General features: G+C 33.4%; 1 protein-coding gene across 1 annotated transcript in view; it reads left to right on the top strand.

Annotated features, from left to right (window-relative positions):
* CAPZA2 (capping actin protein of muscle Z-line subunit alpha 2) overlaps positions 1–20,417 on the top strand; it is a 57,620-nt gene extending 37,203 nt beyond the window's left edge. The window contains exons 4-10 of the mRNA XM_040644079.1: positions 2,604–2,667; positions 6,766–6,972; positions 8,565–8,644; positions 12,008–12,086; positions 14,207–14,278; positions 18,574–18,636; positions 19,491–20,417. Coding sequence (XP_040500013.1) covers positions 2,604–2,667; positions 6,766–6,972; positions 8,565–8,644; positions 12,008–12,086; positions 14,207–14,278; positions 18,574–18,636; positions 19,491–19,631 — 706 coding nt within the window. The 3' untranslated portion in view covers positions 19,632–20,417. The remainder of the gene's footprint in view (positions 1–2,603; positions 2,668–6,765; positions 6,973–8,564; positions 8,645–12,007; positions 12,087–14,206; positions 14,279–18,573; positions 18,637–19,490) is intronic.
* The last annotated feature ends 3,906 nt before the right edge of the window (positions 20,418–24,323 follow it).

Here is a 24,323-nt window from a genome sequence, read left to right as displayed (position 1 = left end):
AGTGATTGCTAACTAGATGGACACTTAAGAGAAAATGTTGGTTCTTTTTGTTGACTTCAGTAGTGCTTCATTCCAAATTTCTCAGAATTGTTCATTTGAATTCATTTTGTAAGCATCTGAGAGTATCTGTGAAGTGAGAAATATACCTTAAATCATTGATTGACTTTAGAACTATGTAACTGTGGTTCACAGTGTCCTCTTTATGAAATAATTTTCAAGGAAAAATAGTATTATCCTCGTTGTTCACTAGACTTGGTTCTGAGTTACTTTTAAAATGTCTCCAAAGTTGGTTTCACCCTCTAAAGAAGATTCATCACCTATCACTGAGTCCATCCAAAAAACTATGTAACGCAAGCTTGCAAAGCATTGTAATAAACATTTAGAATGTGTCCAGTGACAGTTTCACCAGAGTAAGTGCATAGCTGTAGTTGATTTCTTTTTCAGTTTGTGGTCTTTGATACTGAATTTCTTTTGTACAAGTACTTCTCTTTCGTACGTATACGTACTTCTTTCTTCCTTTCTTTCCCCTTTTCCCTGTTGCTTTAACTCTTTTAATCTTATTTTTCCCCTCCTGTCTTTCTGCAAGGGGAACGTGGCTATTATTCTTAAGAGTGGTTTTAGTGGAATATTATTCCTAAGGGCACAAATTCAATGTGTTTCATAGAAGGTAAAAGTAGACATACTGAAGAGTCAGTATTCTCAAGTCTAACTTTTAAATACCCAGAAAGAGGCTTTTATTCAACTGACATATGAATGCCAGACTTACTATGATGAAGAGGTAAATAAGTCTTTTAGGGATTTTTATTTTTTTATTTTTTTTTGACATAGACACAGCAAGAGAGGGAACACAAGTAGGGAGAGTGGGAGAGGGAGAAGCAGGCTCCCCACTGAGCAGGGAGCCCGATGTGGGGCTCCATCCCAGGGCCCTAAGATCATGACCTGAGCCAAAGGCTAGACGCTTAACCGACTGAGCCACCCAGGCACCCTGAATCCTACTTTCTGAGTGATCTAGAATACTTCTTTTTTTAAAATCTCAGTTAGTTTTGAGATAAATTCACTTAGGGTTAGTAACTGCCTGGCTGTGTTGAGGCTATTCCTAGGAAAATTATAGTTTTAATGAATTAAGAAAATCAGAAGTGAATAGATACTGCCCTCTCCCCCATCGTGCATTTCTATGTTTACCCCCATCTTTTTTGAACATGCAGTGTCAGGAGTTTGACAGGTAGTAATTTAATTCTGTTCTGCTATTTTTACCTTTACTAATCTGCTGTTAATTTATCAGTGATGGCTTTGTTTAACCAAACATTCCTTTCTAGAGGAGACTCAAGTAGCTAATAACCTGAAAATTCAGTGGATGTTTTGCCATCTAGAAAACCTTCCAAGTAGATTAGGTTGACAGATGTATTTCTAAATTTTAAAATACTCAATATCCTTTCTGTTAAGTGTAGAAAAAAATCCTCAGGTTATAGATTCAGTAAAATATAATATGGTCCTTACATATTTTTCAGATAATTTGTTGTACTATGAGAATCTTTCCTATAAATGTATCACATAATTATGTAGTATTTCTCATATGATAGTAGAGAAGGGCTTTATTCTGAGTCCATCTTGTTACCATTTCTTAGTTCAGACTATTCAGCAGTTCTAACATGGACATTTGCCTAATAACAACCTAACTGCCTTTTTTTTTTTTTGGCTCTAGTTGCTCTTGTGTCCAGTTGTCATAGACACTGCTGCCAAATTAATCTTCTTTAGAGGTAGTTAGGTTCTTCTTAGAAAGCTTCAGTGATTCTGCTTTGCCTCCCAAATAAAGTATATTCTATCAATCAGGGCCTTTCACTTTAATTCAGTAAATATAATTGAACACATGCTATGTGTCAGGCATTGATCTTGATGCTTTCTGTGATGGGGACCTAACCTATCTTCTCATGTGTTTTGTTTATCCTGCTCCCTCTAATTGAAATACTCTTTTCTTCCCATCCCTCCAGTTTCTGCAGGAGAGCCTACTCATTATTTCAAGGCCATTTCTTAGTGTCAGATTTCTAAAGAAATCACCCCTGAAGGTCTTCTTATCCTTGCCTCAACAAATATAATTTTTTGAAATGTATATTCTCCTTGATGCTTTCTTTATTGGTCATTGTCTTATAGTACTTTCTACTTTGTGTTATGGTTATGTTTATCTGTTCTCTCTCCTACCCAACTGTAAATCCTCGATCATAGGATCTATCTGATTACTCTTTGCATCTCTCATAGGACCTACTCTGTTTCCTGGTATGTTGTGTACTAAATATATACTCGAGTAATTAGATATATATCTTACAGATGGCTAACCTTTACTTTCAAGGTATTGAGTGAAAGGACAAATTATATTTACTGTTTTAACTCTTTTGCTAAACATTGAAGGCTGCATATCATTCATCAGTTTTAAAAATAGCCGTATCTATATAGAATTTATATTTACTGTAAGATCAATAATAGAGAATTATAATTTTATTTAACTTGCCATGTATAGTGCAGGAGATTTATTGACAAGTGAATTGTTCATGCTATTTTAAGAGGGTTGAGTTTTGTGACTTTAAATAACTGGCCTTTTTCTTTTTTAGTGCATTTGCACAGTATAACTTGGACCAGTTTACTCCAGTAAAAATTGAAGGTTATGAAGATCAGGTATGTTTCATATGAACACGGGATCTAACTTTTCTTTGTTTCATTTATAATGGTTAATATATTCTGCAAGAACTGTGAAATGGTATGTTTAAAGATAAAATATTCATTTAAATCATAGCCTCTTACGGGCAAAGTAATTGAAAATTTGGGGTTTTTGTTGAGACCAATAATACTACTAGCACAAAGTCCCTTTTAGAAGTATTCAAATGTAATTCTTTTAAGATTTTAGAAAAATAATTGCTTTAAATCTACTTTCTTGTTTTTTATAGGAAAAAAAAATCAATCCTATATTAATCCAAAATCTAGAATATATATTAGTAAGATTTATATCATATTTTGGTTGCTCTGGAATTCTACAGTTCTTCATGTGAGTAACTTAGCATTTAGTAATTATTAAATCTTTTCTTTCCAAAGTGAAAGTTAGAATTGCTAAGCTAAGGAAAGCCACCAAAGGTCACTAGTTTGGTTTTTTTTGGGTTTTTGGGGTTTTTTTTGGTTTAGAGTTATTAATAATCAAACAGTGATTATACTAATTCATATTGTGCTTGTGTGAAGCACAACTTACATAAAACAATATAAAGAAGGAACGGGTAGGTTGAACATGAGAGAGTTGTAACAATTAGTTATTAGTGGCTAGATATGTCAAAGCTTACATTTGGCATTATTTGTTATGTAATATGTAGTCTTGTATTTACAGGGGGAAAAGACAGCCTAGACAGAAGATGACTTATAACTGCAGAGGAAACAAGCTTATATATATATAGACATGCATGTGTTTATATACACATATTTGTGAAGCTATATAGTGTTTCATTTTATGAATCTCCTATATTTATTTTCTTTCTCTTGGGAGATTTTGGTTTTTTTTTTTTTCTTTCTTTCTTTAACTGTAAACAAAGCTGTATTGTAAATCTTTGTACCTTTGGGCACATTCACCACAATTTTCTTAAAACACGTCCCTAAAAGAAAAGATAGCTCCCAAACTCACTTATGAACTTAGCATAATATTAATACTTAAACCTAATAAAGATAAAACAAAAAATCAAACTCTAATCTCACATATGACCATAGATTTAAAAACTTTAAATAGATATTAACAAATTGAATCCTGGGATATATCAAAAGAGTGACAGTGAAGACTAAATAGAATTTATTACAAGAATGCATGAGTGGTTCCATGGAAGGCAATATATTGGTGTTACCTGTTAACCAACAAATGAAAGAGAAAAACTTTATGACGCATCAGCAGACAGTGAAAAGAAATTTGAAAAATCCAGCCGCTAGTCGTTATTACAAAAACCCTGAGTAATCTAGGGATAGAAGAAGACCTCTTAAATATAGTAGACTGTTTAGCAAAAATCACGGTAAATATCATAGACTACAAACACTAAAATAATTGTAGTTAAAATAGAAAATTTGCCAGGTTTGTCTGCTTATTATCTAACCTAATGGAGGTATAGCAAATAAGACAAGAGAATGAGAACTTTTAAAGCTTTAGAAAAGTAAACTCCTAGGTTACATGATTTATATAGTCAACCTCCCAAACAAAAGAAACTACTAGACTTAAAACAGTTTTGTGAGATGGCTGAATTTAAGGTAAGTATACAAAACTCATTAGCTGTCCTCTATTGCGCCAAATAACTACTTTACATTAGAAATGATTGGAGGGGGAGGAATTCCTTTTAATTGGTAAAACTGTGCATTAACCTAAGAATAACCTTAACAAGAAAGGCAAAGGATTGTGAAGACAATGGTGGTTGTCTTCTTAAAACACAAAACTCAGGGGGCGCCTGGGTGGCTCAGTTATTAAGCGTCTGCCTTCAGCCTTCAGCTCAGGGCGTGATCCGGGCGTTCTGGGATCCAGCCCCACATCAGGCTCCTCCTCCAGGAGCCTGCTTCTTCCTCTCCCACTCCCCCTGTTTGTGTTCCCTCTCTTGCTGGCTGTCTCTCTCTCTGTCAAATAAATAAATAAAAACTTAAGGAAACCTCAATTAAAAAAAAAAAACCACAAAACACAATGTGACAATGGAAAGACAACACCATATTCTATTTTGAAAATAAAAAGTTAAATTATTTAAAAATTAAAATACAAATTTATTGCAATTTGATTAAAATCCTAATAGTTCAAAATGTTCATGAAGTTTATGCAAACAAAATACATGCTTGGAAAAAAAATGTAAGAAGAGTTAGAATGGGTAAGAGAATTTCTTTACTAGGTAGCAGAAGATGCTTTATAACAAATGTAAAGTCAAATCAGGATGGTTTTGTATAAAGTAGACTAATAGATCAGTACAGCAGCATATAGAACCAGAATTTAGTCCCAAAATATATGAAAATTTTTATGCGTGACAAGATTATACTTTAGATAAACACGTAATAAAAGATTGGCATAACTGGTTTCTGTTAAGATAATTTGAACCTCTATCTCATACAACATAAAGAGATAAATTTGAGGTGGATTAAAAATTTGTAAAGTGACTAAAATTTTAAGAGAAAAGAGTCTTATATGTACAATACTAGGGCAGGGAGACTATCTTAAATAAGTCTGGAAACCCAGAAACTATAGAAGAAAAGATGGACATTTTGCTACATAATAATTATTTCAACCATAAAATGAAACAGATACCTTAAACAAAGGACTCATAAATTAATAAGAAAAGAACAAAAAAAACCCCACAGATGAAAAATATCAAAGAATATTGCTTACAGAAAAACAAATGGCCCACACACAAAAAGATATTTAGATCTGTCAGTAGTCAGAGAAATTAATTAAAGTAATTAGATATTTTATACCCATCAGATTGAAAAAAGAATCATATACCTATTGATGGTGGTAATGTGAAGGGAATACATCTTATACACTGTTGATAAAAATGTGGATTGTCACAGCCATCTTTTTGGAAATGTATTAAAAATTAAAAACATACAGACCCTTTACCTACTGTCCCCACACTGGGAATATATTTAAGAGAAATGGAAGCATTTAATGGAAATAACATTAACATGTTAAAATATGTGTACAAAAGTACTTATTTTAACATTTTTAATGTCCCCATTCCTCTCCCCAAAAAGAGAACAGCCTTGAAATAAAAGAGATGGTCTATCAGTAGCAGAATGGCAGAATAAATTATGTTATAGCCACATTGTGGGACATTATGCAGCCATTAAAAAGAATGCTGAAAGGTTTACGATTGACTTTGAAGGATTTCTATAAGGTGTTGATACTGAAAAAAAGCCAGATGCAGAAAAATTTGTGTACGTGTGCATCTTCATTCCATTCTTGTAAAACAGTGACCAAAAAAACCCTGTATGTGTGTATATGTATACATAGATGTGTTTTTATTTATCTATGTGGGATTGTATGGCTGAAAAAAATTTAGAAGGATACATCCTATGTGTGCACAATTTATATTAGAGGGATGGGGAAGTTCTAACATAGGTAAGGAGTCAAAGATTGGGAGAGTTGGCAAGGGAAGAACAAGAGGGGAAATTTTAGTATAAAGCACAGAATATCACATTTACGCATGTGCAACTTAAATGTACATAAAAGTATAAATTACATGTTTAAAAATTTGAAGGTCAGTTGAAAACAACTGTCAATGAATAGATTATAAAAACAAGCAGACACTTCACAGTGGATGAGATTGTGGGCCCAGAACAATGTAGGACACTGAAGAGTATTCTCTGTGGGTTAAAGCTATTCTTGTAACCATTCTCGTTGAAGGTTATTACCAGTTCCTTAGTTTCGAGAACTGAAAACTGATAATGGAAATAGTAAATTGTTTATAGACCTAAAAAAAAAAACAAAAAAAAAAACCCAAACAAACCAAAACTCCAGCAATATATCAGAAGATGCATTCTTTTCACCAGGTAGTGAGAAGTTACATTGGAAGAAAATCAGATCCACTGATCTTAGCTGAACAAGAGTCGCCTCATTTGTATTATTACAGTTGTGCAATACAGTTAAACCAGTTGCTTGGAGTAGGATTATTTTACAGTGTTAAGGAAAAAACTTAAGTGAATGTATATTAATATATATCAGTACTTAAATGTTATTTTAAATACTTTTTTTTTTCCAAATTCATCGCATCATTGAAGGTATTGATAACAGAACATGGCGACTTGGGAAACGGAAAGTTTTTGGATCCCAAAAACAGAATCTGTTTCAAATTTGATCACTTAAGAAAGGAAGCAACTGATCCAAGACCGTATGAAGCAGAAAATGCAGTTGAATCATGGAGAACTTCAGTAGAAACTGCTCTGCGAGCTTATGTAAAAGAACATTATCCAAATGGGGTCTGCACTGTAAGTTATCAATATGCATATTTTTCTTTTGTCTTATGTAAATATGACATTGTTTTTCTGATCTCCTGAAATATGTAACTTACAGAACTGACATTTTATAACTTGCCATTGTTTTTTTTTTCCTGAAGTAAATATTTCTAAGAATATTTTTTCAAGAAACTCTAAATAGTATATTATGATTGCCCAAAATGGAGAAATGGTTGTACCTTGAATTAAATCCAAGTAGAAATTGTCATACATTGATTAGAGCATTATGCTATAAGATTCTTTAATCTCATGTTCATAACTCATCTCAGTAAGTTTAGATCAAACTTCCTTTCAAGATCTTCGAACAAATTAAATTATTTGGAAGTGGAATCATGTCCTTGCCTGTTTTATAATCAAGTCTCTTTTTTTAATGTGGTTCTTTCATAGGTTTAACCTGTTTTTATATTTTCAGTATGAAATATGGTAGAAATTAGGAGCCCTTTTTTTTTTCTTTTTTTCATAAGATTGTTTGTACCCAGGTAGGCTTTTCAGGCTCCCTCCCCTCCCCCAGTTTGTTTGTGTTTCTTTGATCTTTTCCATAGCCAGAGATATCTTTTGAAATACAGATCAGATCATGAAAATCCCATGCTGGAAATCATTCAAAGATTTTCCATTACACTTAGGATAGAATCTAGGCTTCTGAACATGGCTTTCACAGCCTTCTGGACCTGGCCTCTGCCTACCTCTGGAACCTAAGGTTACCATATATCCTGGTTTATACTTGCTGTCCCAACATAATTATTAATATTACCAGTAGCATCCCATTTCACTCTCAGAAATTTTCTGGTTAGGACAGAAATTCATATGATCCCCTTACGTATGTAGCTCTCAGTAATTATTTGAAGAAAAATTACAGCGTAACCTAAAATACTTTACAAATTCCTTGAATTATAACCTTGTTGATTAGGATTATTTTGGAAGAATAACTCAAGAATAGGTAGTTAGGTTGTGTTAGAGAGTCCTTATTTGCTCCCGGAGGGTTGAAAGGTACAAATTATCCATGGCTTTTAAAGCAGTAAATAAGAGGTGAAATAACATCATTACACCATCACAGGCATTCTCTTAAGGACCTTTTTTGGTTGTAAGTAAGTTAACTTTCTCACCTCTGTCCTAATACTTTGTAAAATGACTGAAGAAATGACCACCTCTAAGATTGTGAAGAAAACAAAGATGATAATCACAGTGTAGGTCCAGTTTTTGTTTGTGTGGAAATAGCCAGATTGGTATCTACATGTTTAAAATAAATTGTCTACACTTCTTGTAATACCTGTTTTTGGAATGAAAAGTATGGTATGTCTAAGATGTTTGTGAATATTTTTAGGGTATAACAATGAGTTTTGCTTTATAAATTTTGTGCTTTTTTATGATTCACTAAGAATTTGTGATCATAAGTTTACATGGTTGAGTACTTGTTTTTCTAATTACTATATTAGAGTGATGACCTACTCTGTATTCTTTTATATGTTCCTCCCGAAGTGCTATACAATTTTTTTAATGCAGATGTTTAAAGCTAAATATTCTGTGGCCCTGAATTTACTCTTCTCTTTATTTTCTTTGCCATTAAGGTATATGGTAAAAAAATAGATGGACAGCAAACCATTATTGCATGCATAGAAAGCCATCAGTTCCAAGCAAAAAACTTTTGGTAAGTTAAAATTTTGTATTTTGGGGAATTTTGGCATTTATATCCTTTGTAGTCCTTGTTTTATTGGTTGGACCTGTACCTCGTTTGTGTATAAGTGCAATCGAAACATAAAACTTTAGCCTTTTGATATAAGAAAGGTATTTGCTCCATAATCAGCATAATTATTTAAAGGTAGCGGTAAATCTATTGACACTCAGTGAATAAGAGCGTGGGATTGCATCGAGTGTTTAGAGACTTGCAAGCAGCATCCTAAGGGAACATTTGTGCCTACGAGCAGACCAGTTGGCAGGCCCATATGCTCTTTCTGAGAAGGGATTGTTCCTGAATGAGATTTATATGGGAGAGGAGGACAGAGGTAATTATAAAGGGAAAGAAAAATGATTGTTCTAGTGAACTTCGGGGGCTCTGAAGTAGATGTTTTCATGTGGATTGCTTTGTGCTTGGTTGGCCAGTGTAAGGAAGTAATGACATGTTTTAGACAGTGAGGCAGATTACAATAATAATTTCATTTTAATTAAATTAGGAGTTTGTAATCAATTTGTTGATTATTCCTTATAAAAGTCCAGTCCCCTAAAGCACTGACTTTCCCTATTATCTTGGACCTTTGACAAGTTGTTGAGCCTTTGTAGTTTTAGACAAGACTATTTCTGAGATACCTTTTTAAAATTCCGAGGCTCTGCAAGACTTTATAAATTCAGAATTGAATGAAATCTTCACCTTTATCCTCTTTTTTTGTTAATACATGCTAAGATCATCAGAGTAAGTATAGTCATAATATTTGACTTGTTTAGCCAGGTTGGTTGGTTGTGCTCTTGAGGGTAAAGTAAGAGGTATCAAACCCCTATGGACTAATTTGGTTCATGGCCCAAGATTGCTCCACTATTTAACCATCTTAGAAATAAATACAAGGTTACAAGGTTAACCAAGAACATTTGGAGAAATGCAGATCCATTATCACTGAAGGAAAGTCAATTCCATATGTAAACATACGCCTTAATGACAGGCTGTGCAGTTACCTAAAGATCCTGGTATATAAAGTTACTTTTTTGGACTTAATAAAAGGGTAGTTTCTCCATTTTAGGTGTAAAAACTTGGAGCAGTAACCTACGAATATCCTAAAGAAATAAATCTATTAATTTATGCAATTTGTGCCAAGATACGTATCATAAAATCAGTCTTGTTGAGATTAAACTATTAAAGGAAAATTCTTGTTACTAAGTTTCACTAATACATATTGGAGATGTTACAGTTAATTTACTAATCAGTTTTCAAAAATAGAATTTATTTGAGCTTTAGCATATGTAAAAGGAAGATGATGTTTGTTCTTGAGTTCTCTGTTCTCACTAATTTATTTCACATACCTGAATTTTCCTCCTAAACCACCACAGTGAACATTACATTATGGAAGTTAAAAGTGACTTCCACTTTTTAGAAAAGATAAATTCTAAATGACATTCAAAGTGCTAGATATCACATATCACAATAATCTCAGTAAAAATCTAAATATTTTGGTACAAAGAAATATACTTCAGTTCACCTAAAATACAGATAGAATAAAAATCTAAAGTTATTAGTCATGGACATTTAATAGATTTCAGTAGGACATCCTCTTCTTGGTCTGTACTCTTTCCCTAATGTCTAGCAGTATGGGAGGCTTAATAAGTGTTTGTTGAATAAATACACATTTGTAATTACAGTGTTAATAGAAGAAAAGGGAAGAATATAAATAAAGGCTAGGATATCTCGACTGTTTACTCCATTGATAAAAGGGTATGACTCAGTATCATTTACCATTACTATATAGCAGTAAGGCCTTTGGAAGGATTTTTTGAAATAGTCTTAAGTTGGTACCATTACTAGATTTGGAATTCCTTTTTTCTTTTTGTAAGCAGAGTTTATATATGTATATTGTCATAATAAATCAGAAATGTATATGCTTAGAACTTACTAGTGCTCAATACTAATACCTAAATAAAAGGAATAACTTCTTTTGGAATTGTGAAATAGAAATAAATAGACCTAGGTTCTTTTTCCAACTGAGCGACTGATGGATAATTTTGGATGTCACTGAAAATCAAGGCATCATATAAAATTCACTGTTATTTTGTAGGTCATACACATTGTTCTAATGATAGTACTTTTCACATGTTAAGTGATAACTTTAGGTATGAGAGTACTCTCATTCTGTGGATTTTCATAGTTGGGTAGATTGCAAGAATATTATAAGGAACCCAGAAGTAATTTTACAGCAAAGCCAGTATAGTGATCCGTTAACTCTGTGACATTTCAGAAACATATGCTACTGTTCAAAAAAACCTAACAGGTATAAACTTGCATTTCAGAGTATGTGTTTAGCATACAAAGAGCAAATAGAGGTAGAACGAAAGTTGCCATGAAAAGGGGGAAAAAAAGGATAAAATTCATTATCTGGGAGACAAAAATGAGTAACAACATATTGGTTGCTTGTTTGTAATGTCACAGTTTTCTGCCATTAATATGTGTCAATTTGTATACCAAAAGTCATTTTGAGAAGTGAGAGGAGGATGTGCTTTTATGTGGAAATTTAATCCTAAAACTGGAAAATAAAAAATTCTGACACTTAAAACTCTTTATATAAAGCTTTTCTCTTTCCAGATATCAAAACCTTTAAAATATTGTATTACTACCCATTCTTTTTTAAATTATTTGGTACTTTATATTATTCAGTGAATGTCAGGCTGCATTGACTGTGTTTGTGAAAACCCCTGGTAATCTGAACATTTGTTCAGTTTATTCTTTTTTTTTTTTTTATTAAAGCATGGACACACAATGTTACATTTCAGGTGTATAATATAATGATCCGACAAGTTTGTAGTTATGCTGCGCTCACCACAAGTATAACTGTCATCTGTCACAATACAACGTCATTATAATACATCTAACTATAGTCCCTATTTTTATCCTTTTATCGCCTTATTCATTCCATAACTACAAGCCTGTATCTTCCATTCCCCTTCACCTATTTATTCAGTTTATTCTTAATTAAAGCATAAGTATGTCAGTTGTGAAGAAGTAGCTTAAAATTTTTCTCCAAAAGTAGCTTATATAATTTAGTTTTGAACTGTATTTTAAGCCTTAGCTTTAGAATTCTTTAGTTGCATCCATCGTATAGGTCTTTTCTTACCAATAGGATGAAGATTAAATGTAGCTCATAACTGAACTTAACCCTTTGATTCTTTTAAATATTTCAGTGATTAAAAAAAGGAATATCCAGCATCCATCCCCCACACTCTCATACCGTAGCATTAAATTTAAATCTGGAACTTAAAATTTATTCAAATTATTTTCCCTACCTTATTTACAGCTGCTGTTTTTATTTTTAAGGAATGGTCGTTGGAGGTCAGAGTGGAAGTTTACAATCACTCCTTCAACCACTCAGGTGGTTGGCATCTTGAAAATTCAGGTATGAAATAAAAAGAAGTTGTTTACTGATTTCTAGATGATTCTGAACAGGGAAACAACTAATTCATAGATTTACTTTTTCTCAGTACACAATAACCATTTCTTTTCTAGATCTATGTTTTGAGCTATTGGTAGTGTTGATTTCATCTTTCAAATAACCTTGCAGTTCATTCCCTAGTCATCAAAAATATGCAAGGATAGCTTACAGATTTTAAAAACACAGCTAAAATTAGATGCTACCATTTGGTCTGCTCTTCAAACAATTTGTTCATCCAAGTATCCTCTGAGTTTGAGTTGTGCTGTTCTGTCTCCTGAATTGGGTGGAATTGGGTGAGGTATAATATTAATATATATATATAATTATATAGATGTATAAATATATATTTATTATGTGTGTATATTAGTGTATGTATATATGATATTTATCCTTTAAGTATCTTCTTACTCCCATTTGCTTTCTTCTAAGAAACCCACCATAATTGAATTCTTTGACTCATTTAATATAAACTCAGATGTTCATGTAGAAGAACATTTGATAAATAAGACTAAGTATTTGAATATAAATATTACTAAACAAGTTAAAGGAAAAGACTGACCAGTCTTTTCCTGTCTTGGTTCACTTACTATCTTGGTTCAGTACATTTCATTTAACTATCGTGAAAGGCATTGTGCTAGAAGCCATAAAGGAATAAAGATAAATCGGATACTGCTGCTCTATCATCTGAGTCCACTATACATTTCTAGTCTTTATCCTATTGCTTTTATGTCTTGTTATGACTGTCCATTAGGGGCTAGAGAATAGGGCTAAGAGTGTGGGTTTTGAAAGCAGACTGCCTGAGTTTGAATCCCAGCTCTGTCTGTTATTATTTGTATGACAACAGGAAGTCATTTAATATTAGCTGTTTTTGCTTGTTTCCTCATGAATCTAAAAAAGAAAACAGCAATACAAAGCTCATATGATTGTTTGAAGATTAGTTGATATGGGCAAAATGTTTAGACATGACAGAGCCAGACATGAAGTGCTTGATGAATGATGACCATTACAGTTGACATTATTCTTTCCTTCAGTTGGGCCTTAGTAGCTTTCACCTGGATAATTTCTAAAATGGTGTCTCTGCTGAGCCGAAGCTGGTTGAGAGCTGGGATTGTCTGATTCACAGTTCTGTCTTCATTACTTACCTTGATGCCTAGCATATAATTGTTATTTTGTTGAATTTCTGGACCCTTTGCCATCCCCCAATCTATTTTTCACATTGCCATTATCACAAAGGTGATTTTTAAAAATTTATATCTGGATATGTTACTTTCTTTCTTAAGACCACTCTCACTTTCTAGATAGTCCAGACATACTTGAATGGCACACAAGGCCCAGAGTTGACTTGTCTTTACCTGTTTCTCCATCCACTCTTCTCCCTCCCCAGTCTCATACACATTCCAGCCATAAGTACCTTCAAGCCTTTCTACAGTATGCTATTCTCTACACTCAGTTTCCTTATCTTCCCTGGTTTAATTGTTGTCATACTTACATTGCTAAACCCAAGTACAGTTGCCTCTTTTTGAAATCCTTTTTTAAATCTCAGAGAGTCAGGACTCTCAGTGTCTCGAGACTCTCTATGTACTTTGTACATGCCTCTGACTGTGTTGTACTGAAAAATAAGGCCAGGAACTCTTTTTAAAAGCTGTGCATCTCTAGAACTTTCTGTAGTAGCAGGCATGTACTCACGCAGCTAGTATTTATTGAATAAATTCATGTCTGAATTTGAGGAATTAAATGGTTGGTGGAAATGCACAAAAGAGGAATGATATTTGGGAGGGGAATATGGTAAGCTCAGTTTTGGAAATCCTGAGTTTAGGTATCAGTAGAATATCTATTAGGTAGAAATATCCTGAGTCAGGTCAGTGGAGGGCTTGCCTTAAGTAATTACAGGAACTGCAAATTAGTCTGCTCACTAGACTGAGGGGAGAAAGAGTTACGCTGGAGTTTGAAAGGTCAGGACCTCAGCAGAGAAGTCTGGGTTTAGAGCTAAAATTGGTAGTCATTTGCACTGATGTGATTGTGAGGCCATGAAGATCTTGATGATTCCTGTAATGTGTGGTTTCTGTAATTTCTTTTTCTAATAGGTTCATTATTATGAAGATGGTAATGTTCAGTTAGTGAGTCATAAAGATATACAAGATTCTCTAACAGTGTCTGTAAGTAATTAATTTCAAATTAAAATTTTGACAACCTAATACTTCTATAAAACCAGAACAGTTTTGGAATTAACATTTTAAGTAATATTTCTGCTTCAGATTAGAGTGTTTTCAAATAGATTAAAGATGGTAAGTTAACTGGAAGTCTGTATGTAACTTTTTTTTAGCAACTTTATTGGTATAATTCACATACCATTCAATTAACCCATTTAAAGTATAAAATTCCATGTTTTTTAGTATATTCACAGGACTGTGCAATCACCGCCATCTTAATTTCAAATGTTTTGGTCTTCCAGAAACCCTGTACCCAATAGCAGTCACTCCCCATCTGTCTGCCTTACCACCCCTTCCCCAAAACCCTCCTCAGCCCTAGGCAACCGTGAATTTACCTTTTAACTCCATGGATTTGCTTATTCTGGACATTTCATATAAATGGAATCCTGTAATATGTGGTCTTTTGAGATTTTTTTCACTTAGCATAATGTGTTCAGTGTTTACCAATGTTGGAGCATGGATCAGTACTTTATTCCTTTTTATTCTGAAATAATAGTCCATATATGCCACATTGCATTTATCCATTTATCAGTCGGACTGACATTCATGTTGTTTTTTACTTTTTGCTGCTATGAACTGTCGTGTACTATTTTTTGTGTAGACATTGTTTTCATTTTTCTGTTTTAATTTTTCTTTGGTGGCAGCGGAATTGCTGGGGTGTATATAGTTCTGTATTTAACCTTTTGAAGAACTGTTGCCAGACTATTTCCAAAGTGGCTGCACCATTTTACATTTCCATCAGTTGTCTACGAGGGTTGTAGTTTTTCCATGTCTTCACCAAAACTTATGGCTGTCTCTTTGATTATAGCCGTCCTGTTTGGTATAAAGAGATATCTTATTGTGGTTTTTATTTACATTTTCCTGATGGATAATGATGTTGAGCATCTTTTCATATATTATTGTTTATTTGTATATCTTCTTCAGGAAAATGTCGATTCAGATCCTTTGTCTATTTCTAAATTGGTTATTTGTGTTTTTATTGTTGAGTTGTAATTGTTGCTTATATACTGTGAATACAAGTCCTGTATCAGGTATAGGATTTGCAGATATTTTCTCCCATTCTATGTGTTGCTTCACTTTCTTGATTGTATCATTTGCAGAACAAGAGATTTTAGTTTGGATGTAGTCCAATTTATTTTTTTGTTGTTGTTACTTGTGCTTTTGGTATATTAATAGAAACCATTGCCTAACCCAAGGTCATGAAGATTTACTCCATGGTTTTTGTCTAAGAATTTTATAGTTTTAGCTCTTTAATTTAGGTCTGTGATTCTGTACTTAACTTTTAAACTCTATTGTATTTTTCCCCTCTATCTGAATTATTTAATGAAGTTTTTCTAAGTTCAGCTTTCAAGTTCAAGAAACCTTGAACTTGGTTTTATTTCCCCACATAGTTCTCTCACACATTCTTTCCATTACACATGCCCCTATTTCGTTCTGGAATTTTTTTTGCCCCAGTGATATTAATAATATAACATTAATAGTTACATTTTATATTTTCCCATAAACATTTGTGTTGTATATCTAAAAGTGCCAATATATTACAAACATCAACTGCTAATATACTAAATTAGCTAAACTACAAATATAAAGAAGAGTTAATTTTTAATTTAAGAAAGTATTTGATTTAACATTAAGAAACATGTGTGAATGTGTAAGGCCAGATGCTACCTGGGAAGAGAAGAGAGCTGGTATTTAAGAAAATGTTTCACCAGCAGTTAGGTGATTTCTGTCTTTATGCTAATTGTTACTTGCAAAATTCGCCTGTAAAAGAAACTAATGTCTGGTTTTCCATGAGACACAATATCCATAGATATTGTTCTATATCATGTGCATACATGTAACATTATTTGCATAACAGGGTACTTGGTACTATCTTCTCTAGTTTGACACTGAGCAAAGATTCTTCCTAAAAGACAGTTGTCTACAAAATTACAGACTGTGGAGTTGCTGAGAGGTGGTCATAGTAATTAAACTTGACCAATACACCTTTTGTGCTGCTTTTTAGAAATGAATTTTTTACTTTATTTTACAGGGTTTTCTTTTCTTTCTTTCTTTCCTTTTTTTTTTTTTTAACTGTTTTTGGACAGAGAAAAATGCACGTTTTATGGAAGTACAAATACATATGTGTAAATATATAAAACATATAAAGTAAGATATTAGAGAATTTTACATTAACACTGTTTAATGAAAAAGTCTAAATTTCTATTAACTTTTTTACTGTTAGGAAAAAAGCAAAGAAATCCATATATTGGAATATTAAAATTTTTCCAGAAAATATTTAGACACTACAATAAATTTAGTTTAAACTTTAAGATAAGCTTTTCTTAATGTTTTTAAAATGTAGTTATGGTGGTAAATACTGTTGATAATGTTTAGATACAGGCATTAATTAGAAATTTATGACTAACTTCTTACCTGTAAAGATTGTTGAATTCATGTTAAGTGTTATAATTGAATTTTTCATCAATATGGATTTTTAAGACTTTGCTTTCCTTAAACAGTGGAACCAGGCTCATTCTGTAGACTTTTAAAATATTTTTGCCCTTGGGCTTAGAATAACTGATCTTATAATATTTTCACTTTGTCATAATTTTTATGTTATTTATTAAACTACAGTAAAGCATTAACTATACATATATTGACACACTTATTTAAAAATAAAAGTGGTGTACACAAAAGTAAACTCAAAGTGGATTAAAGACCTAAATGTGAAGCCTGAAACCATAAAAATCCTAGAAGAGAACACAATCATTAATTTTTTTGACCTTGGCAGTAGGAATATTTTTCAAAGTATGTCTCCTAAGGCAAAATAAATTACTGGGACTACATCAGATAAAAAGGTTTTGTACAGCGAAGGAAACCAGCAACAAAACAAAAAGGGAACCTACTGAATGGCAGAAGATATTTGCAAATGATACATTTGATTAGGAGTTAATATCCAAAATAAATAAAGAAGGGGGCGCCTGGGTGGTTCAGCTGGTTAAGCATCTGCCTTCAGCTCAGGTCATGATCCCAGGGTCCTGGGATCGAGCCCCACATCAGGCTTCCCTCCTTAGTGAGGAACCTGCTTCTCCCTCTCCCTCTGCCTGCTGCTCCCCCTACTTGTGCTCTCTCTCCTTCTCTGTCAATAAATAAATATAATCTAAAAAAAAAAAAAAAAACTTAGACAATTCAGCAGCAAAAAAATAAACAGTCTGATTAAAAAATGGGTAGAGGACCTGAACAGACATCTTTTTTAAAGAAGACATACAGATAGCCAACAGACACATGAAGAGATTCTCAGCATCACTAATCATCAGGGAAATGCAAATCAATACCACAATGATATATCACCTTTCACCTGTCAGGATGCTAAAATCAAAAAGACAAGAAATAATTAGTGTTGGCAAGGATGTGGAGGAAAAGGAACCCTCATTCATTGTTGGTAGGAATGCAAACTAGTGTACCCACTGTGGAAAATGGTATGGACGTTCCTGAGAATCTTAAAAATAGGAATACCATATGATTCAATAATTTCACTGCTGGATATTTACCCAAAGAGAATGAAAACACTAATTAGAAAAGATACAGGAATGTTTATTGCAACATTATTTACAATAGACAAGATATGGAAGCAATCGAAGTATCTCCTAAAGGACGAATGGATAAGGAAGATGGGGGGGGTACATACACAACTGTGTTTTTACAATTATACACACACAGTGGAATATTACACAGCCTTAAAAAAGGATGCGGGTTTTTTTGTTTTTTGTTTTTTGGGTTTTTTTTTTTTTGCTATGTGCAACAACATGGTTGGACCTAGAGGGTATTATACTAAGTGAAATAAGTCAGATGGAGAAAGTCAGATATCATATGATTTCGCTCATCTGTGGAATTAAGAAAAAAATGAATAAACAAAAAGCATATGTAAATATAGAGAACAAACTGATGGTTGCCAGAGGGGAAGGGCAAAATGGTGAAGTGGAGTGGAAAATACAGGCTTCTAGTTATGGAATGAATAAGTCATGGGAATAAAAGGCACAGAATAAGAAACATAATCAATGATACTGTAATAGCATTGTATGTTGACAGATGGTAGCTACACTTGTGAGCTTAGCATAATGCATAAACTTGTTAAATCACTATGTTGTTCAGCTGAAACTACTGTAACTTTGTCAGTTATACTCATAAAAAAATTCAAAACTTAAAAGAAATAGTGTAGTCTAAATTACTATTTACTTTTGGTTTTGTTTTTTATTCAGAATGAGGTGCAAACAGCAAAAGAATTTATAAAGATTGTAGAAGCTGCAGAAAATGAATACCAGGTATGTTTTTCAAAAATATCATATGATTTATATTTGCCTTAAATAATGAATTTAGCCTGAATTTTTTTCATTTGTTTCACTATAATAAAACATAGGGTTTTTTTTTGTTGTTTTTTCATTTATTTGCTTGTTTTTAATTCAGTGGCAAACTTATGAAAATGTGACCAAAACTCAGTTTTAGCCAACTGTAATTTCTGAGTGTTAGTCACAACATGCCAAGATTTTAAATGGTTACTTTATTCTTGATTGGAAATTTTAATTTATGAAGTATTTCCCAAAGTATTTAGATTATGTGTAATCTGTTTAGGTCTTACTTCACTTATATTCTTATTTTTTACATGTTTTATCAGCTTCTAAACTATACTTTTGAACTTACATATTTAGTTTGTGGATTAGCCATATTAATGCTCCTTGGAAACAATAATTTATAAAATTGTTCTGAGTGAAATAGTAAAATAGATCCAAAATGAGAATATGCAAATATTAAATCTAATTTGCAATTTCATTTCATTAAATTTAATTATTCAAAATGATTATAGGCTTTTCCTTGTAGGGGCGCTTGGCTGGCTAAGTCGGTAGAGTACGTGACTCTTGAACTCACGACCATGAAATCCAGACTTGAGCCAAGATCAAGAGTCAAATGCTTAACTGACTGAGCCACCCAGGTGGCCCTCTTAGCTGCTTTTAAAGTTTTTAAAACCACATTGGGGTTTTTATTAGACTTTTTTTTTTTTTTTTTTTCCTTTTTAGAAACTGAAGTAGGCTGGTTAAATAAAGGTTTTTCTAAAACATCTGTGTGATTTATAAATTGTTCTCTTCCTTTTATTCAAACTTCTAACTACTGTTTTTCATAGACCGCCATCAGCGAGAATTACCAGACAATGTCAGACACTACTTTCAAAGCCTTACGTCGACAATTGCCAGTTACACGCACCAAGATTGACTGGAACAAGATCCTTAGCTACAAGATTGGCAAAGAGATGCAGAATGCATAAGATGAACATTGCATGACCGGATCATTTTAATGTCTTTGCGTTAAAAAAAAAATCATTGCAAAAGTATTCAGAACTGTCAAGCTACCCAGTCAGATGGGCTGTTGCCATTTAAAATCACTGTAATTAATTAGTTTGGTTAGAGCACAAAGCTTAGCTAATCAACCATTATTTTTCATTTCTTTTGTTCAAAGAAGATTGAAAATCAGTTTAGTTTAAATGTCTTTTACTTTCTGTTATACCTTTCTTTCTTATAATTAAGAGGCGATGCCTCTAGTTTAATGTTAAAAGTTTTTGAAGTGTTTCAGAAATATTTTACTTATCGTAACCCTTAAATTGTTGTCTTTTGGTTTATGAAGTGGGTAACTTTTGATATTTGCCCAGTTCTTTTTAATGGGGTCAATAATGGACATTCTAGTTTAAGGTGGTTGATGGATTTAGCCATATATGCTGCTAAAGAAATTGTCTACCTTTTCCCCCTCACCTCTTCCATTTATGTAAGATTGAGATTAGAGGGAAAGCATTTTCTATATCAATTGTGTTTGAACCTTTCAAGAAGGTTATTTAGCTAGCTTAGTGTTTAACTAAACTTTTTTTAAACAAGGCCAAGGTCTAATGCTGTTTTGAGATTCTGAAATTAAATGAAAATACTTATTTCAGAAATGCATTAATGCTTTTTTTCTTGTGACGCAAATTAGCTTAAACTCCATATGTCCCTGAGTTATTTTTATCATAAGCCACAAATGTATTATAACAAGGCAAATTGTAATATATATAATCCTGAACTCATGACCATGTCTCAGTTTATTTCTTTTCTTGAATTGAAAAGTACTGAAATTCAGTGTGACATTAAAATGAAAATTTTCCTATTTATTTGAGTAGAATATCACTTATCAGTGAGTCGTATACTATTTTAAAATACTTTCTTTGGATATTGTGATTCTTAACTGGCTGTAAATTAGAAAAGCTGGGAGTACATATGGTGTGCATTATAGTCTAAATTTTTCCATCTTCCTATGCATCATAAGCATGTTTGTAATATTTTAAAATATACATTTACTGATGCTACAGGAATTTCAAACCTGTGGTGAATGTTAGTATTTACTATAGAGAGTGGGGGTGGATTTATGGTTTCATTCAGTCGAGTATTGCTTATTATACTCCAGTGGAATCCTTTCCTCACATACTTTTGGAGATGTCTGGGCCTGGAAGTGTTTTTTTAAAAATACCACTTTTATTATGTACAATAAAATATTTCATTAGCTTGAACCGTATAGAATTTAAAAGTTTTCTCAGTGAAAGCATGTTATTTAATTTCTTTTTAAAAATCAGAGTTGGGCTTTGAAAACATTGAGAATTTAATATGAAATTTGATAGTTTGGGTTAAATCGTTTTCTCTAGTTTGGTTAAATCGTTTTCTCTAGTTTTGCCATATTGGGATTTCTGAAGAAAATGAATTCGCAATGTTAATTATCTCTTTCCTTTTTTAAAAGACATTTTCAAAAGTCTTGGGTGATTCTGAACTAAATACTAGGTGAATCCTTAATTGGCTGGCTCCATCGTATCAGTTGGACTATCATGGGTTTTTATCCCCTTAAGGTCAGTTACTTTGGCTGTTTTATGGCCTAGAATGCAATCTTGAAAATACATGCATTTGTCTTTAAGGTGATGACTTAAAGGTGAAGTATGGTGGAGGCAAGGGTAAAATTCGCGGTATAGTTAGGAGGCTGGTGCAGTAATCTAGTTGAGAACAAATGCAGGCTTGGTCTGAGGTGGTAGCTATAGGCTATGGAGGTAGTGAGTTCTGGATATGCAGTAAAGGTAAAATAAAAAAGATATGCCAAAATTTGGTTGTGGAATACGAGATAAAGAGAAATGTCAGAGACATTTTGGGGTTGAGAAATTGGGGGGAGGGCTGGTCAGGAGCTCACTGTTCTGTTTCAAGGGGAAATACCATGTAGCAGTTAGATACTGGAGACAGGAGGTAGAGGGGTCCTCTGGGCTGGAAAAGCAGGAGAGTGAATGGACCTGGGCGACAGGGTTTGGTAGCCAGATCAAATGAAGCCTAACTCAAAGTTAGTGACAATTCAGTGAGACTAGCGAGTATGGCTCTCTTAAGCATGTAGAGCTGCATGGGTGCAGGCATAGAGTAGATGAATTGAATTTAACCAAGGTTGTGGTTTTGCCAAGAGAGGCTGACTGACCAGGGGAAGAGGGGGCAAGCTTGTAATGATAGCCTGTGGAACTTAAGCTCGGTAAGGGGAGGAGGGGGATGAAGCCAGGAGGGGAGCAGAATAGTGAAAGTGTGGCACAATCGTTGGGTTATGGGTGTGGTTGGAGTTGGGGTACTGGAAGGGAATGATCTGGCAGTGTAGGAAATGGTGGTTAGGGTGATGTGTTTAAAACTGAGATTTTGAGGAGTTACACCTACTTGTAATGATAGTAGGATCGAAGAAGTGACTGGTGGAGGTAGGAGGGGAGAGGAGTTCAAGCAGCTGTGAAGCCTGGGGTCGCTGTGGAGTATTGAAATCAAGAATTACAGTGGAAGTAAGTATTCTGACATGAGTGCTGTTTTTCGAGACCACGCCTAGATACACATTTATAATACATTTGTATGAGTTAAGTAAATAACATGGTACAGATATTCATGAGGCTTTTCTTCATTTGGAATTTTGGAAATTAAAATGGAAACAGGAGGATTTAAAAAAAGGTATTCCGGAAGTTCCGGTTCATTAAAAATGTTCTTGAAAAGTGAAATTCTTAGGAAAGTAATTAAAGACAACTTTAGGTAATTCCATAGCATTCGGGTGGCACTTTCTGTGGTTAAAATCATTTTTTACTTAGTTATACCAAAAGCTTTGGAATGATGCAAGATCCTTTGAAAAGATCTTCCATGCTGTTAATCAGTTTGTGCCTTTGCCAGCTAATGTGTATGAAATATAAAGGCATATTTTGCCAGCAGTTAACACAGGTGTTTGGTAATGCATATGTGTTGCGAAACATCCTAAGAAGAACGTGCATTTCTTTTCACTTCTCTAGGATAGATTATTTAAAAGCAGCATCACAATGTACTTGCTATTCCTAAGTTGTAGCGTTTTTGTCCTTGAAACTGAAAAATTTTTAAAGGCATGACTTTGTATACGCATCTTCACATTTGATACTCCGAGTATTATACAAAAGCTTTACTTAGGATTGGCCAGTGGTGCCAGCTATTGGAAAATATTCAAAATATTCCATTAAAATTAAAATAAGCAGTGAAACTTTTAAGGTCTAATAGGTATTAGAAATTAATGTCAGATCATTTAAGATTGATCACACTGTTCAGAGAACCATTCTAGGCATTGTAGAGTCCGGAAAATATAAAAGTATTTCTTGAAGGAATCTATAAAGTAGTCATGGGTCTGTAGAAGGGTACTCTAAACTTTTTTATATCCCAAAATATATAGAAAGCGATGCCATTTGAAGGCATTCTGGGAGAAATGGATTAGAATGCTTGCCAACTGCTCTAAGGCTTGAGGGGACTCTTATCTTGGTACATCGTGAGCATATTTAGGAAGGTGTGCTATGGGGAACACAGTATTTACAAGACAAACTTCAATCCTAACTTACCTAAGGTAGCTTTTAAAGAAATGGGCAGCTAAGAAAGTTTTCCTGGAAAGGATGAGTGCAAACTCTACTTTAGCACAGGAATATTTTTTGTAAGTATGTATGTAGCAGGTAGGCAGGAAATCCTCTTGTATCTTAATGAAGCATCAAAATATAGCTAGTAGGTTTTTTGTAGAGCTCTCTGATATGTTGTGGGTCAGTTAGCATTATCCAGTTGAAAAAATGACATGATTCGTTAGACATATATAATAATAAACCCTAAAATGAAGTCAACAGGAAGGGTAAAATTAAAAATAAGTGTTCTTATAAAACTTGAGTATGGCTAATAAGATACTAGAACATTTTATCCCTACTTTTGGTATAATCTAAGAAAATTGTGGTAGTTAGTTTAATGTCAGTTTTAACATAGTGTTAAAAACTGTCAATTTCTAATTCTTGTGTAGTATGACTGTACCAGAGAACAAAGATTTTTTTCCTGCAAACTGGCTAGAGAATACACATATCGCAGATGTTAAATCAGCCACTCATTCTCATAACATCTTCACTCTGTGAAGTTAAAGCTCCGATTAATAGAAGATCGTTAAGGAAACAGAGTTGGTTGGTATGTCTTAGGAGATGATTTCTTGGGGAAATTTGTGAAATGCCCAGCTTTTAAACCAAATAAATATTGAAAGAGTAAATGGATACCCCCAGAAATTATGACTGAACAGTAAAAATCACTGTCTGTCTCTTTGGCTTCAAGTTTCGTGCTGCTAGCTTGCTAACTTAGCAGAATCTGAATGAACACTGATGCAGATCTTTTCCAGATTTCTACTTGAAAATAAGGGCTTGCCTCTTGTTTCCCAAAGGAATGCGAAAGAGATACCAAGGAGCCACAGATCTCTTAGGTAGAAGTTAGATGCCCAGGAAAATATACGAGATGCAGTGTTCCAGGATGCTGAAAGTATCTCAAATGTAGAAAAAGCTCAATTTAATTTTTAAAAAATTTTTTGAAAAGGAAAATTCTCGTATGTGCTCATTTCCCCCTTATTTTGGGACTTTACAAAGGAGAAACAAATGGCAGAGACTTGTATTGGGAAAACCTTAAGT

This window comes from Ursus maritimus, unplaced genomic scaffold (assembly GCF_017311325.1).
Source record: "Ursus maritimus isolate PB19 unplaced genomic scaffold, ASM1731132v1 scaffold_3, whole genome shotgun sequence".
Lineage (NCBI taxonomy): Eukaryota > Metazoa > Chordata > Mammalia > Carnivora > Ursidae > Ursus > Ursus maritimus.
The sequence above is the reverse complement of the archived record's forward strand: the minus strand, read 5'-3'. Positions and strand labels throughout refer to the sequence as shown.